Genomic DNA, 16,563 nt, shown 5'->3' on the forward strand with positions numbered 1-16,563 from the left:
CTCAGGGGTCTGAAGACCATACTTTGCGTACTGCTGTTAATAACATGTAAAGAATGTTCATTGCAGTACTATACAAAATGCCAAAACCCTTTCAACAAAAAGTATATGCCCATCAACAGAAAAATGCCATAATAAGTAATTGTACCTCTTCCTGTGGAACATTATGATGCCATTAGAAAAACTAGATTAGCGCTATGCCTGTTAACTTACAGGGATTTCAATAGGTATATTGTGCAATGAGAAAAGAATGAGTGTGTATAGTGCAATGCCATAGTTAACGTACAAGTATACACCTTTATGTATGCATAGAATTTTATAAGCACAATTTTAAAAAAGGAAATATACATACTGGGTTTCTAACATGTTCTGTTCCAACTTATCTGAACAGAACCAAAAGAGAAGGACACCTAACAAATAAAATAAAAACAAATAGGCACATACATTATAATTGTACTTATCAAGTAAAATCATAAGGGTAGGGATATACACAAAGTGAAATTAAATTTTTAAAAAAACACACAAAGATTGCCTTTTATACTCACATGTGCATCTGAAGATCCAGATGAATGAACATCTGATGATCTTGTCTGCAAGTATGAAAAGTAAGTCAATATTAAATGATCAGAAAATGTCTTACTATACTAACAAAACAAGTGTTTCTCATACTCAATTTTTCAGACTTAATTTTTCCAAACTTGTAGCAATTTCTTCTCAACTAATAAAACCAAAGGGCACTCTCTAACATGAAAAAGTTGTGATCCAAAATAAATGCGCAAGTCCATTCTTTAAAATTCAGAATGTGTATTGCCCAAAATATGATACAAATGATACATCACGGCTGTAACACTGACCTAGCAGCAACTTACTACACAGCAAAAAAAACCTCTCCTCCTTTCTCCAACCACCCAAAAGTCATATAGCAGAGTCTAATAGCAAGAAAATACACATTAAACTCTTGATATATAGCAAAAGGTACAAATTCTGCAGAAAAAATTTCAAGAAAAACAAAATCCTATTATCAAATCCCCACTGGGCCTCCATTTGCAACTTTTTAAAATTCTTTATTGATTGACTGATGGATGAGAGACAGAGAGAGAGAGAGAGAGAGAGAGAGAGAGAGAGAGAGAGAGAGAGAGATCTTTGTTATTCCACTCATTTATGCATTCACTAGTCATTTCTTGTATGTGCTCTGACCGGGGATCGAACCCACAATCTTGGCATATAGGGATGATGCTCTAACCAACTAAGTACCTGGCCAGGGCCCTGCAACTTGTTTTAAGGGGGCTGCTTCAACTTTGGCATGCCACTGTTGCTGACTATTGCACAAGTAGTCTTTAAGTCATGGCACGTGCCAACAATGTCAACTCTCAAAATTTTATCTTTTTACCCCTTAATCTATTGTTTACATACAGCAGACATTTTATTGGTTTTGTACTACTAAAGACAAAGAAGCCAAGCTGCAAGACTAAATAAAATTCATGTGGATCCACACAGTACTACTTTATCTTGTCTAAACATAAGGCTAAGAATAGCAGGTCATATTTTCATACTGAATCAGTTTATTCCTCTGAACTCTACTTTACTGGGTCCTAGTCAAATTCAGCCCAAAACAACCAAGCATGGAGATACTTCCTACCTCTTTTTCTTTCTTTTCTTTTTTTAAAAATATATTTTATTGGTTTTACAGAGAGGAAGGGAGTGGGATAGGGAGTTAGAAACATCGATGAGAGAGAAACATCAATCAACTGCCTCCTGCACAACCCCCTACTGGGGATGTGCCCGCAACCAAGGTACATGCCCTTGACCGGAATCGAACCTGAGACCCTTCAGTCTACAGGCCGATGCTCTATCCACTGAGCCAAACCGGTTAGGGCTACCTCTGTTCTTTCTATCCATTGTTTTTCTTTTCCCAACTTTTACTGTGATCCGCATTTACTTTCTTCTCCCAGCTAACCTTTCTTAAACAGCAAGATGGTATGGAAGAAGAAATTTTTTTATATTTAAATTAACTCTGCGAAACACACCTTCAAAAACAATTTGAAATGTGCCCATTTGCAGACAGTGAGAAAATCCAAGAAAATAAATTAATTCCTCTTAGAAAAGAAAAATGTTCAGTCAAAAGACTGAATGGTCTGGGGGAAAAAATCAACTGCCTTCCAATATAGCCGTATTTATTAATCTGCTAAGTAATAAAAATAACATCCTAATCATAATAGTAACAAAAATATAAAACACCTAGAAACCAACTAAAGAAAATGTATACAGCCTGTGTGAAAACACAAACTTTACAGAAGGACTCAGTCATTCAAGTCACCTTTTGAAAAGACTCATCCAATTCTTCTTGCATGAGAAAACTCATTAAGAAAATGTCCAATATACCCAAATGTATTCACATTTCTAATACAATTTCATTCAACAGCTCAAAATCCCAAAGGGAAATCTTCGCAAGGGGGCAAAGGGGATTGCCAAAAATAATTTTAAAGTTCCCCCAACTTCCCATCTTAGTCTTCCTGCTGCTGCCCTCCAGACTACTGTTCTGTGCCACCTGGTACTCTACGAGACAAGATGGCTGCGGAATAGGCAGACGTGTCCCAAGGCTTGTCCTGGAGCAAATAGAATGAGCAGCTGAAACGAATAATATCCACCACGAATTGACGAAGCAGACTCAGCTGGTGAGATAGTTTGCAGGCGGGAAAGGCAGAGTTCCCCTGGAAAGGTAAAAACCAGGGTTCTGGGCAGGAAAGTTTGCCAGATCTCTGAGCCCACGGGGTCAAAGGGAAACTGCGTGGCACCCAACCGCATCCCTTGGGACAGGCACAGCCTCTGAAGGAGGAAAGGAGATCCGAAGGACTATTGGCACCGGGGGATTTGAGATCTGGGTACCATAATTACAAAAGACTGAGCCCAGAGGGGGCACCCTGAAGCGCTGACCAGGCCATGCAGTGCTGGTAAGAGAGGAGCTCCCAGAGACTCAGTCTTCCCCGTTTCTGCGGCCAGCGTTTGTTTATTTTCACTGAACCCTGTTCATAGGACATTTTGGATACAGACACTCTCCCGTGTTGAGGAGTGGGAGAAGGTGCAGACAAGTAGAATCTGGGGAGAGGCTGGGGAGAGAAGGGGGTCCAGGAGAGGTGGCAGCAAGTTGAGGGCTGAGTCACGCCCAAGCCCAGGACCTGGGCAGCCATTTTCTCCTAAAGTTAACCCCTCCCTCCAGCCCCCAGGCAAGGAATACAGCCACACCCAGATTCCACCCTGAATGAGATGAAGGATTAAAATAATCTGATTAGTCCCTGGGAGTTAACAGGGTCTGGCCTTCAGTCCCAGAAACAGAAAAAAAAAAAAATCACAGACATTCCAGAAAACTGGGATCTTAAGTCAGCCAAAGGATCGACATTTCAATTTCCCATTTTTATTTTTTTATTATTATTTCGTTGGCTTTTCTTTTTGCTTTTTTTTGTTTTCCTTTTTTTGTTGCTTTTTTCTTTGCTTTCCTGTTTTGTTGCTTAATTTTCTACTTCTTTTCAAATTATTTTTTCATCATTCAATTTTATTTTATTTTTACTTGCTATTTTCTATTTTTATACCATTTTTAAATCAATTTTTTTGTAAATATATTATTTTGTTCCCCTTCTTTCTCTGCTTATCCATTCATCCCTTTCCTACTTCCTCTATACTGAATTGAGGTCCTCCCAATATTTATCCAATTCTTTAGCTTATTTCCTGTATATCAGCTCAGCCTCTACATATTCTGCCCCCACCCTCTTTACTGAGTGTTTGGTGTTTGTATATTTGTATATATTTGGTTTATCTATTGGCTCTGTGGTGTTTTCTCCATAAATATATATCCTCCTTTTTCTTTTCTTTCCCATCTTTTTTTCTATCTCTTAGATATAATTTGTGCTCTCTTTTCTCTCCCCTAATTATCTTTTCTCAGGTGGTTGCTTACACAGTGGGGCCTTGACTTACGAGTGTCCCGACTAAAGAGTTTTTCGAGATACGAGCCGTCTCTCGGCCGAATTTTTGGCTTTGAGTTGCAAGCCAAAATTCAGGTTACCAGCCAGCTTCAGATACCCCACTGCTAGTTGGCACAGTGAACGTCAAAGTGAACACCACAACATCAGCCCAGCATCACGTGTCTCACTCATTCACTTTATGATTTGACATATGAGTAATTTGAGTTACGAGCTCCGTCACAGAACGAATTAAACTCGTAAGTCAAGGCCCCACTGTATTGGGGTTATCGGTGCGGTGAGTACATTCATGCATTGTTCCCGTTGGGTCATGCCTTGTTAAGGTTAATATTTTTGGATTAGTGTTCTACATTCTATTTTCATCTTTCCTTTAGCATCCTTTTACTCTACCTCAACTTTACCTTTATGCCAAAACTTTCTTCCTCACTTTTCCCCTTCTGTTGTCCTGTTTCTCTAACCCTATCCCTGATTTAGATTTTCCCTATTCCTTATTTTTTACCTCCTGTTAAAATTTCACCCTACTTATATATCGAATTACCAATCTCCTGCTCTAAATCCATATACACCTCTCTCTTCTCTCTCTTCACTATCGAAAGTTTTTTTTTCTCTCTGTCGTTTTCTTGTTGTTTGCTTGATTGCTGAGTATATTGGGGTTTTTTTAATGCTTGTTTGTGAGATTGTTTTGCTTTTTTTTTTTTCCTATGGATTTTTTTTTCCTGGTTAATTTTATGCCTCTGTTTTCCCTCACCTCGCTTGATATTAGTTGTTGTTTGTAGTTTGCATTCATCTCCATGGATATGTTGCTGGAATTAGTTGGGATTATCTACTGGAGTCTTCTCCCCATATAAATAGTTTCTTCCCCTCTTCTATTTCACTATCTTTCTTTTATCTCTTACTTTTTTTTCCTTTTCCCAATTTCATTTCTGCACTCCTTTTTTTTCTTTTTCTCTTTTTCTTTTTCAATTTATCCCCTAATAATCTTTGATATGGTGGTCACCTTTATTTGGGGATATTAGTTTCGTGAATACATTTGTGTTCAGTACCTTGTGTGTTGTGCCTTGTTGTGTTGTATTTTGTGCCTTTAAATCAACGCAGCAGAAAGAGAACTACATAACCAAACACCTAGAGAAGAGAGATCATGGGAGACAAAGAAACAGCCCGCATATGAAAGAAAAATATCCATCACTAGAAAAGGAAGTAAACAAAATGGAGACAATGAAGGCAAGCAAACTGTCAGAGAAAGAATTCAGAGAAATGGTCATAAGGTGGATGAAAAGAATGGAAGACAAATTCAACAATATGTGTAAGAACCAAGAGGAAATGAAGAAGAGCCAAGAAGAAATGAAAAATGACATCACTGCTATAAAGAATTCAATAGAAAGCATCAACAGTAGACTAGAAGAAGCAGAGGACCGCATCAGTGAGCTAGAAGACAAGGTAGGAAAAAATACCCAAGCAGAGCAACTTCTAGAAAAAAAAATTAAAAAGCAAGAGGAGAACCTAAGAGAACTTTGGGACAACACGAAACGAAACAACATCCGCATAATAGGGGTGCCAGAAGAAGAGGAAACTGAGCAAGGAATAGAAAACCTGTTTGAAAAAATGACAGAAAACTTCCCTGATATATGGAAGACAAAACTCACACAAATCGAAGAAGCTCACACAGTCCCAAACAAGATGAACCCCAAAAGACCGACACCAAGGCACATTATAATTAAATTGGCAAACACCAACGACAAAGCAAGAATCTTAAAAGTGGCCAGAGAGAGACAGAAAGTTACTTACAAAGGATCCCCCATCAGACTAGCAATGGGTTTCTCAACAGAAACACATCAGGCAAGAAGGGAATGGAATTAAATATACAAAGTCATGCAAAGGAAGGGTCTAAATCCAAGAATACTGTTCCCAGCAAGGCTATCAATCAAAATTGAGGGTGAAATCAAGAGCTTCACAGACAAAAAAGGACTTCGGGAGTTTATTACCAACAAACCAGCAATGTAAGAAATGCTAAAGGGTCTGCTGTAAAAATAATAAAATAAGAAACAAAGAAGGAACACGGGGGTAAAGAATAAAAATGGCGACAAACAAGTATCTATCAATAATAACTTTAAGTGTAAATGGATTAAATGCCCCAATCAAAAGACAGCGTAACTGAGGGCATAAGAAAACATGACCCATCCATCTGCTGTCTAGAGGAAACCCACCTCAGAAAAAAAGACACACACAGGCTGATGGTGAAGGGATGGAAATAGGTTTTTCAGGCGATTGGAAACGAAAAAAAAGCTGGGGTAGCAATACTTATATCTGACAAATTAGATCTCAAAGTGAAGGACATAAAAAGAGATAAGGAAGGCCACTTCATAATACTAAAAGGGGCAATCCAACAAGAAGAAATAACTCTGGTAAACATATACGCACCCAATATAGGAGCACCCAAGTATATAAGAAAACTTCTGGAGGAGATCAAGGGAGAGATTGAAAGCAATACAATCATAGTAGGGGACTTTAACACCCCACTAGTACCATTGGACAAATCCTCTAAAAAAAAAAAAAATCAGCAAAGAAACATCAATCCTAAATGACTCACTAGATCAGATGGAATTGACATCTTCAGAACATTTCCCCCCAAAGCCACAGAATATACATTATTCTCAAGTGCACATGGGTCATTTTCAAAGATAGACCATATATTGGGTCACAAAGTCTCTTCAAATTCAAGAAGATAGAAATCAAACCAAGCATCTTCTCAGATCACAATGGCATAAAACTGCAAATCAACTACAATAAAAAAAACCCAAAAAAATCAAACACATGGAGACTAAATAGCATGCTATTAAACAATGACTGGGTTACCAGAGAGATCAAAGAAGAAATAAAAAACATCATGTCAACAAACGGCAATGAAAGCACAACAATCAAAAACCTATGGGACACAGCAAAAGCAGTCTTGAGAGGGAAGTTCATAGCTCTACAATACAAAAACAATACAAAAGATCAACAAAACCAAGAGCTGGTTCTTTGAAAGGATAAACAAGATTGATGAACCTCTAGCCAGGTGCACTAAGAAACAAAGAAAAAGGACGCAAAAAAACAAAATCAAAAATGAAAAAGGAGAAATAACAACAGACCCCACAGAAATATAAAGGGTTGTTAAAAAATACTATGAACAACTCTACTACAACAAATTAGACAACCTGGAAGAAATGGAAATATTCCTAGAAAAATACAACCTTCCAAAACTCAATCAGGAAGAATCTAAAAACCTCAATAGACCAGTAAGTATGGAAAAAATTGAAGCCGTAATCAAAAAGCTTCCAGCAAACAAAAGCCCGGGGCCAGACGGCTTCACAGGGGAGTTTTAGCAAACATTCAAGGAAGAATTAAAACCTATCCTCCTCAGACTATTCCAAAAAATTCAAGAAGAAGGAACACTTCCAAGCTCATTCTATGAAGCCAGCATCACCCTAATACCAAAACCAGATAAAGACAACACAATGAAAGAGAATTACAGGCCAATAACCCTCATGAACATAAATGCCAAAATCCTCAACAAAATCCTAGCAAATCGGATCCAGCAGTACATCAGAAAGATCATTCACCATGACCAAGTAGGTTTTATCCCAGGGATGTAAGGATGGTACAACATCCACAAATCAATAAATGTGATACATCACATAAACAAATTGTGAGAAAAGAATCACATGGTCATATCAATTGATGCAGAAAAAGCATTTGACAAAATCCAACACCCTTTCTTGATAAAAACCCTCAGCAAGGTAGGAATAGAAGGATCATACCTCAACATAATAAAAGCCATATATGACAAACCATCATAATCAATGGGCAAAAACTAAAACCGGAAAAACCAAGATGGCGGCATAGGTAAACACCAGAGATTGCTGCCTCACAAAACCACTTCAAAAATACAACTAAAAGATGGAACGGACATCATCCAGAACCACAGGAAGGCTGGCTGAGTGGAAATTCTACAACTAGAAGGAAAGAGACAAGCATACCGAGACTCAGAGGAGGTGCGGTGCAGAAGTAAAATACAAAGGTGCAGAGGTGCACGCGGAGTGGGCTGGCTGCTGAGGTCACGATTGTCCTTTTCAATCGGGAGGGAGTCTCCAGCTCTGAGCTCCAGTTCCGGGAGAGTCTCTGGGGACCCAGACTCATACGGGAGAAATGGGACTGTCTGGCATCGGTTGGAACTCGAGGGCAGCTTTCTCTCGGACGCACACGCAGCAATTGCCGGGGCCTCTGAGGACAGGGCTGAGAGCAGCCATACTGCTCACTCCGCCTGCCCCTCCACTTGATCCCCTGGGGCTCCGCCCCACCCAAGCCATGCACGGAGGCTTTTGCATATGAAAGGTCTGGCCCTTAGTAATCTGAAAATTACTTAACAAACTGCAGCTGCCCAAGGACCCAGGGCAACTTGCATTGCTTTACAGCTGGCTTCTGCAGGGTAGCCTCAGGCAGAGGCTAGATTAGCACCTCCTTAGATCCAAGAGCCAGTGTACCCAGTGGTCAGAGTGGGATCATCCAATTATAACTCCGCAGATCCATAAGGGACACACTCAGGGGGCAGACTCAGTGAGCACCAAAACCCCACTGAAGCAAGTCTTGCCCTATAAGGGTGTCTTCAGCACAGTTCTCCCACCATAGACACAGCTGATTTTCACAGCCAATTGGCCTGGAGGTTAATTCCTCCTTGTGTTACCTACAACAATCAAGGCTTAACTACAAGACTATACACAAAGCCCACAAGGGGGTGCACGAAGAGTGTCTACATAAGGTAACTGGGGAGGCTGAGCCACCGGGCCCTATAGGACACTTAGCACAGAAAGCCACTCTATCGACACAGCGAAGCATAAAAAATGCGGAGACAAAGAAACAAATCACAAATGACAGAAATGGAGGAAAGCAAACTGCTGGATACAGAGTTTAAAACCACACTTTTAAGGTTTTTCAAGAACTTTCTAGAAACCCCCGATAAGTGTAGTAAGATCCTCAAGAAATCTAGTGAGACCCTCGATGCTGTGATAAAGGACCAACTAGAAATTAAGCATACACTGACTGAAATAAAGAATATTATACAGACTCCCAACAGCAGACCAGAGGATCACAAGAATCAAGTCAAAGATTTGAAATGCGAAGAAGCAAAAAACACCCAACCGGAAAAGTAAAATGAAAAAAGAATCCAAAAATATCAAGATAGTGTAAGGAGCCTCTGGGACAGCCTCAAGCGTACCAATATCCGAATTATAGGGGTGCCAGAAGAAGAGAGAAAGATATTGAAAACCTATTTGAAGAAATAATGACAGAAAACTTCCCCTACCTGGTGAAAGAAATAGACTTACAGGTCCAAGAAGCACGGAGAACCCCAAACAAAAGGAATCCAAAGAGGACCACACCAAGACACATCATCATTAAAATGCCAAGAGCAAAAGACAAAGAGAGAATCTTAAAAGCAGCAAGAGAAAAAAAGTCAGTTACCTACAAGGGAGTACCCATACGACTGTCAGCTGATTTTTCAACAGAAACTTTGCAGGCCAGAAGGGAGTGGCAAGAAATATTCAAAGTGATGAATGCCAATAACCTACAACCAAGATTACTTTATCCAACAAAGCTATCATTCAGAATTGAAGGTCAGATAAAGAGCTTCACAGATAAGGAAAAGCTAAAGGAGTTCATCACCACCAAAACAGTATTATATGAAATGTTGAAAGGTATCTTTTAAGAAGAGGAAGAAGAAAAAGGTAAAGATACTAATTATGAACAACAAATACACATCTATCAACAAGTGAATCTAAAAATCAAGTGAATAAAAAATCTGATGAACAGAGTAAACTGGTGATTATAATAGAATCAGGGACATAGAAAGGGAATGGACTGACTATTCATGGGGGGGGGGGGGGAGTGGTGTTGGGGATGCAGGAAGAGACTGGACAAAAATCGTGCACCTATGGATGAGGACAGTGGGTGAGGAGTGGGGGCGGAGGGTGGGATGGGAACTGGGAGGATGGGAGTTATGGGGGGAAAAAAGAGGAACAAATGTAACAATCTGAAGAATAAAGATTTAATTTAAAAAAAAAAAAAAACAACTAAAACTACTTCCCCTAAGAACAGTAACAAGACAGGGATGCCCCCTCTCACTAGTCCTGTTCAATATACGACTGGAAGTACTAGCCATTGCGATGAGATAAGAAGAAATAAAAGGCATCTAAATTTAAAAAGAAGAAGTAAAACTCTCCTTATTTGCAGATGACACGATACTGTACATAGAGAACCCTAAAGACTCCATCAAAAAATTATTAGACTTAATAAATGAATTCAGCAATGTAGCAGGGTACAAAATTAATGCCACGAAATCTATGGCATTTCTTTACATCAATAGTGAACTTACAGAAAGTGAGACTAAAAAAGCAATCCCATTTGCCATCACACCAAAAAAATTAAGATACCTAGGAATAAACTTAACTAAAGTGGTAAAAGACCTGTGCACGGAAAACTACAGGACACTGAAAAAAGAGATAGAGGAAGACGAAAATAGATGGAAGAACATACCGTGTTCATGGATTGGTAGAATCAACATCATCAAAATGTCCATACTACCCCAAGCAATCTATAGATTCAATGCAATCCCCATTAAATTACCAATGGCATATTTCACAGATCTAGAACGAACGTTCCAAAAATTCATCTGGAATAAAAAAAGACCCCGAATAGCTGCAGCAATCCTGAGAAAGAAGAACAAAGTAGGTGGGATCTCAATACCAGATATCAAGCTGTATTACAAAGCCACTGTTCTTAAAACTGCCTGGTACTGGCACAAGAACAGACATATAAATCAATGGAATGGAATAGAGAACCCAGAAATCTAACCAAACCACTATGCCTAATTAAGATTCGACCAAGGAAGCAAGAGCATACAATGGAGTCAAGACAGTCTCTTCAATAAATGCTGCTGGGAAAATTGGACAGATACATGCAAAAAGATGAAACTAGACCACCAACTCACACCATACACAAAAATAAACTCAAAATAGATAAAAGACTTAAACATAAGACGGGAAACCATAAAAATACTAGAGGTATCCATAGGCAGCGAAATCACAAACATATGCCGAAGAAATTTCTTCTCTGATACTGCTCCTAAGGCAGTGAAAGCTAAAGAGAAAATAAATGGGACTACATCAAAATAAAAAGCTTTTGCACAGCAAAGGAAACCATCAACAAAACAACAAGAAGGCCCACTGCATGGGTGAATATATTTGCCAATGACAACACCAATAAGCGTTTAATCTCCAACATTTACAGGAACTCATGAAACTTAATAATAGGAAGATAAACAATCCAATCAAAAAATGGGCACTGGACCTAGATACACTTTTCAAAAGAGGACATACAGAAGGCCGGAAGACATATGAAAACATTCTCAAAGTCACTAATTATATGAGAGATGCAAATGAAAAAGACAATGCGGTATCATCTCACACCCGCCAGAATGGCTATCATCAACAAATCAACAAACCACAAGTGTTGGATAGGATGTGGAGAAAAAGGAACCCTTCGGCACTGCTGGTGGGAATGCAGACTGGTACAGTCACTATGGAGAACAGTATGGAGTTTCCTCAAAAAACTAAAAATGGAACTCCAATTCGACCCAGTGATCCCACGTCTAGGAATATATCCCAAGAAGCCAGAAAGACCAATCAGAAAGGATATACGCACCACTATGTTCATAGCAGCTCAATTCACCATAGCCAAGATTTGGAAACAGCCTAAGTGCCCACCAGCAGATGAGAGGATTAAAAAACTGTGGTACGTCTACACAATGGAATACTATGCTGCGGTAAAAAAAAAAAAGGAACTCTTGCCATTTGCAATAGCATGGATGGAACTGGAGAGCATTATGCTAAGTGAAATAAGCCAGTCAGAGAAAGATAAATACCACATGATCTCACTCATTTGTGGAATATAGACTGATGAACAGGGACAGATCCAAAGACAGAGAAACAGCGATCAGACTATCAATCCCCAAAGGGAAAGTAGGGGAGGGTGGGGGTAAGGGAAAGAGATCAACTAAAGGACTTGTATACATGCACATGGACAACAGGGGGATGAGAGCATGAGTGGGAGGGAAGGGGGGAAGTTGGGGGTTAATGGGGGGATGAGGACACATTTGTAATACCTTAATCAATAAAGAAATTAAAGATTAAAAAATAAAAATTAAAAAAATATAAAATAAAATAAAATAATTTTAAAGTTCACCCAGAAGAATAAGCATACAAGAGTACCTAAGAATGTGCTAGCCTGTCTTTAATTTTCTATGCCACCACATCCAAATCATTTGTAAGATTTAAAAATAACAGCCTGGCTTAAGAAGAGACATTAGCTGATTTCAATTACCCTAAGATGGCACCGGTCATATTTAGTGCAAACCAGACATTTAAGAGAAGTTAAATTCAAATAGTAGTTAATAAGATTTTAAAAAAGAATAGCCAACTTCTTAAGCTAGTGGTCCAGATAAACTGTAAATGTAATGCTACTTCAGAAGCCGAGCCTCTCCCTCTTCTTAACCTAGAACTGAACCATATTATTTGTCTTGGGCTTGGATTTTTATTTTCTTTTAAATCTAAAAACAACAAGTTAATGCTTAAAGTTCTTCTGAAGTTACAGAACAATTCCTCACCCAAATAAAAAGACCCAAAAGCAAGGGTAGAGTAAGGGAGGTTTGAGGAAATAAAGATGCAAAGAGAAATTTATCAAGTTACAGTACAGATGTGGGGAAGGACAGCAAGAAAATCCCAAAGGAAAAAGGATCATTCTGATGTCTGCTGAGGATACAAGATAAAGGTGAGGCCAACTACACTCATGCCATATGACCCTGTATCTTGGTGACTGAGAATAAAAACTTTTTTCTTCCTGGCTGCTCCTACGTTATTTTAAGTGAAAGGCCTCCATACCTGAGTTTTCAAATTAGCAAGCCATCCACAGTAACATCCTTCCAGTGCTGCCATTCTGCCTAATCAGCTCTCCATTTCCATTTCTGTCTCCCAGATGTCTTTGTCCTCTCATCCTCTAAAGCAGCGGTTCTCAACCTGTGGGTCGCGACCCCTTTGGCGGTCAAACAACCCTTTCACAGGGGTCGCCTAAGACTATCCTGCATATCAGATATTTACATTACAATTCATAAGAGTAGCAACATTACAGTTATGAAGTAGCAACGAAAATAATTTTATGGTTGGGTCACAACATGAGGAACTGTATTTAAAGGGCCAGAAGGTTGAGAACCACTGCTCTAAAGCATCAACTTACATCTCCCCCAAGTTTAACAATCTCTCCCACAGGAAGCAAATCAACACCTTTATTGTACTGAGATGATTGCCAATTCCTGATCTTAACCTCGTCCTCTCATAGGTTCCAGTCTGTTCTCAAACTGCTCTCTGGATCATCATTCTCAAATCCAATAGTTGTAAAATGCCTCACAAACTATCTTATCCTCTGGACCTTACTTCTAACATTAGGTGGTAACTCTCAATTACTCATAATCTGGAAATAGTAAGATGCCAAGACAGCGGTTCTCAACCTGTGGGTCGCGACCCCTTTGGGGGTCGAATGACCCTTTCACAGGGGTCGCCTAAGACCATCGGAAAATACATATATAATTACATATTGTTCTTGTGATTAGTCACTATGCTCTAATTATGTTCAATTTGTAACAATGAAATTGGGGGTCACCAAAACATGAGGAACTGTATTAAAGGGTCGCAGCATTAGGAAGGTTGAGAACCACTGTGCTAACAGCACAAATTCTGGAATCAGATTTACCAGATCTGTAGCCTTGGGACTAGTTCCTTCATGTGTAAAGCTGTACAGCACCTGCCTCAGTAATGATGTGAAGGATAAATACAGGTGAAGCACTCAGTGTTTGGTACATAATAAGCCTATCTAATAAAGAGTGAACATGCAAATTCACTGACACTCCATCACAAATGGCAGCGCCCAGTCCTCTCAACCCTGATTGAGTCTCCCAGTCCTGGAGGACGGCCGCTGAGAGTGGGCAGCGTGAGCAGCCTGGCAGAATGCTTGCTTCATCTCTGCGGCGACAAGGCAAGTGTTCCACCCCAGCCACAGAGGGCCTCTGGGCAGCAAGCACAGAGCAGCGGGAGGAAAGGGGGAACACTTGCGATGTTGCCCTGGTGACAAGGCAAGCAATCCAGCCCAGCCGTAGAGGGCCTCTAGGCAAGCTGAGCACAGAACGCTTGCGTTGTCGCCTTGACAACGAGGCAAGCGTTCTGGCCTGGCCGCAGAGGGCCTCTGGGCAGGCTGGGCCCGGAGCGGCTGGGTGGAATGCTTGCTTCGTCATCACCGCCACGGAGACTCTGACAGCAGGGAGAAGGAAGTCCTACCCCCACAGAATCAGCCGTTGATGAGACAGCTTTAGTGGCCTTACAGCCAGGACTCTCATTCACCTGCATCTCAGACCGTGACAATAGAGAGGTGGGACTATGTCTAAAGAGCAATTATTGATACAATGTAGCTCTGCAGCCGAAAGAAGAGGGCTTATAGACAGAAAATGTCTAAAGACCAACGTGCCTTTGAAGTTGAAAGAAGGCAGTGGCAACAACAGAATGTATCTAAAGAACAGTCATCAACAAGTACTACCAATGCCAGCAGGAACTGCCTTCTCAGCAAAAATGGAGTACATGAGGATGCAATTCTCAAACATAGTTGTGGTGGAATGACTGTTAGATGTCAATTTTGCCTATCACTAAATTTCTTTGATGAAAGACCATCCGATGGGAAATTTACTCGATGTTTTAGCAAAGGTAAAGTCTGTCCAAATGATATACATTTTCCAGAATAACCAGAATATTTTAAAAGATTAATGACAAACGAAGATCCTGACAGTAAAAATTTCATGGAAAATATTCATTCCATAAATAGTTCTTTTGCTTTTGCTTCCATGGGTGCAAATATTGCATCGCCATCAGGATATGGGCCATACTGTTTTAGAATACACGGACAAGTTTATCACCATACTGGAACTTTACATCCTTCGGATGGTGTTTCTTGGAAGTAGAGGAGGGCAGCACGGGGGACCGAGCCTGCAGAGGAGGGCAGTTGGGGGCAATCAGGCCGGCAGGGGAGAGCAATTGGGGGTGATCAGGACAGCAGGGGAGCAGTTAGGTGTCAATCAGGCTGGCAGGGGAGTAGTTAGGGGGTAATCAGGCTGGCAGGCAGAAGCAGTTAGGGGCATTCAGGCAGGCAGGGAGGCAGGTAAGTGGCTGGGAGCGAGCAGTCCTGGATTGTGAGAGGGATGTCCGACTTCCCGTTTAGGCCTGATCCCAGTAGGCCCAATCCCACTGGGATCAGGCCTAAACGGGCAGTCGGACATCCCTTAAGGGGTCCCAGTTTGGAGAGGGTGCAGGCTGGGCTGAGGGACAATTGTCTCCCCCCCCCCCCCAAGTGCACGAATTTTGTGCACAGAGCCTCTAGTTAATCAATAAGTGTTAGCCAGCAGCAGCATAACAGGGTCATCTTGGACTCCTTCCTGATCCCCTATAACCAACTGAGTCAAATTCTGTCCATCCTGCCTCTAATTCTATAACTCTTCTACAAGGAATCCTTCCCCTTGCTAAAGACACCATTGTGGTTCAGATCTCCCCTTTATTCAACCATTTACTGGGCAACCATCTACTAATACTATGCCTTGCATTATAGATATAAAGTAAGACATAGCTCCTGTCATTAGGAGCTAATAAGAGAGACAAGTGAAAATGTGGCTATGCCAAAAGAGCAGAGGCAAATCTTAATGGGAGTGAGGAAGATGTTAGGAAGAGCTTCCCAGAAACAATGAGGTGAGATTTTTGAAGCAATCCTTAATATCAGCACTGCAATAATCTTCAAATTGGTCCTCCTCACTTCCAAATCCTTCCTAAACTATGCCCCCCCCCCCACCCCAGTGGCTCTTTAATTGTATTCTGTAGCTTTCAAAGCCCTCCACAATTTAGCTAAAACTTAACCTTTCCATCTCAGCTCCTTCTGTCATATGCAAGCCCCCTATCTAAACAAGACCACTTAACAATCCACTTCCCTGAGATTTCTTTTTCTTCATCTCACCCATCTCTTTATACCCCTTATCTCTATCCTTCAAACCTCTCATTGTTCAAAAGGACTTAATCAAATTTTTCTATGCTCTTAAAGATTTCTCCATCCACCCTCCATTCAACCAACTGTCACTTCTTTCACCCAACTTATAGGTACTTTTGATGTTGACTCTCCTCTTTCACAGGGTCTTATTTAATGTTTTCTTTCTCAAAACCAAGCACAAGATCTGGCAAGTGACAGAAACTCAATATACTTGGCTTAACCTACACAACAAAATTGCACCATACACTGTTCACATACTATGCTGTCCACTCACTAACATGGAACAGCTATCTAGCTTAATACCACTCTCTAAGCCAGTGGTTCTCAACCTTCCTAATGCCTCAATCCTTTAATACAGTTCCTCATGTTGTGGTGACCCCCAATTTCACTGTTACAAATTGAACATAATTAAAGCATAGTGATTAATCGCAAA

General features: G+C 40.4%; 1 protein-coding gene across 10 annotated transcripts in view; it reads right to left on the reverse strand.

The window, feature by feature from the left end:
• U2SURP (U2 snRNP associated SURP domain containing) overlaps positions 1 to 16,563 on the reverse strand; it is an 88,386-nt gene that overhangs the window by 66,403 nt on the left and 5,420 nt on the right. For 7 of the 10 annotated variants that reach the window (XM_059688232.1, XM_059688230.1, XM_059688229.1 and 4 more), the window contains exon 2: positions 543 to 587. The exons of 1 other annotated variant lie outside the window; for it this stretch is intronic. In XM_059688232.1, the coding sequence (XP_059544215.1) occupies positions 543 to 587 (45 nt within the window). Of the gene's footprint in view, positions 1 to 349; positions 408 to 542; positions 588 to 12,940; positions 13,138 to 16,563 lie in introns of those variants that run through there. 2 more of the 10 variants (XM_059688233.1, XM_059688235.1) reach the window with 2 other exon arrangements.

Source organism: Myotis daubentonii, chromosome 3 (assembly GCF_963259705.1).
Source record: "Myotis daubentonii chromosome 3, mMyoDau2.1, whole genome shotgun sequence".
NCBI classification, from domain to species: domain Eukaryota; kingdom Metazoa; phylum Chordata; class Mammalia; order Chiroptera; family Vespertilionidae; genus Myotis; species Myotis daubentonii.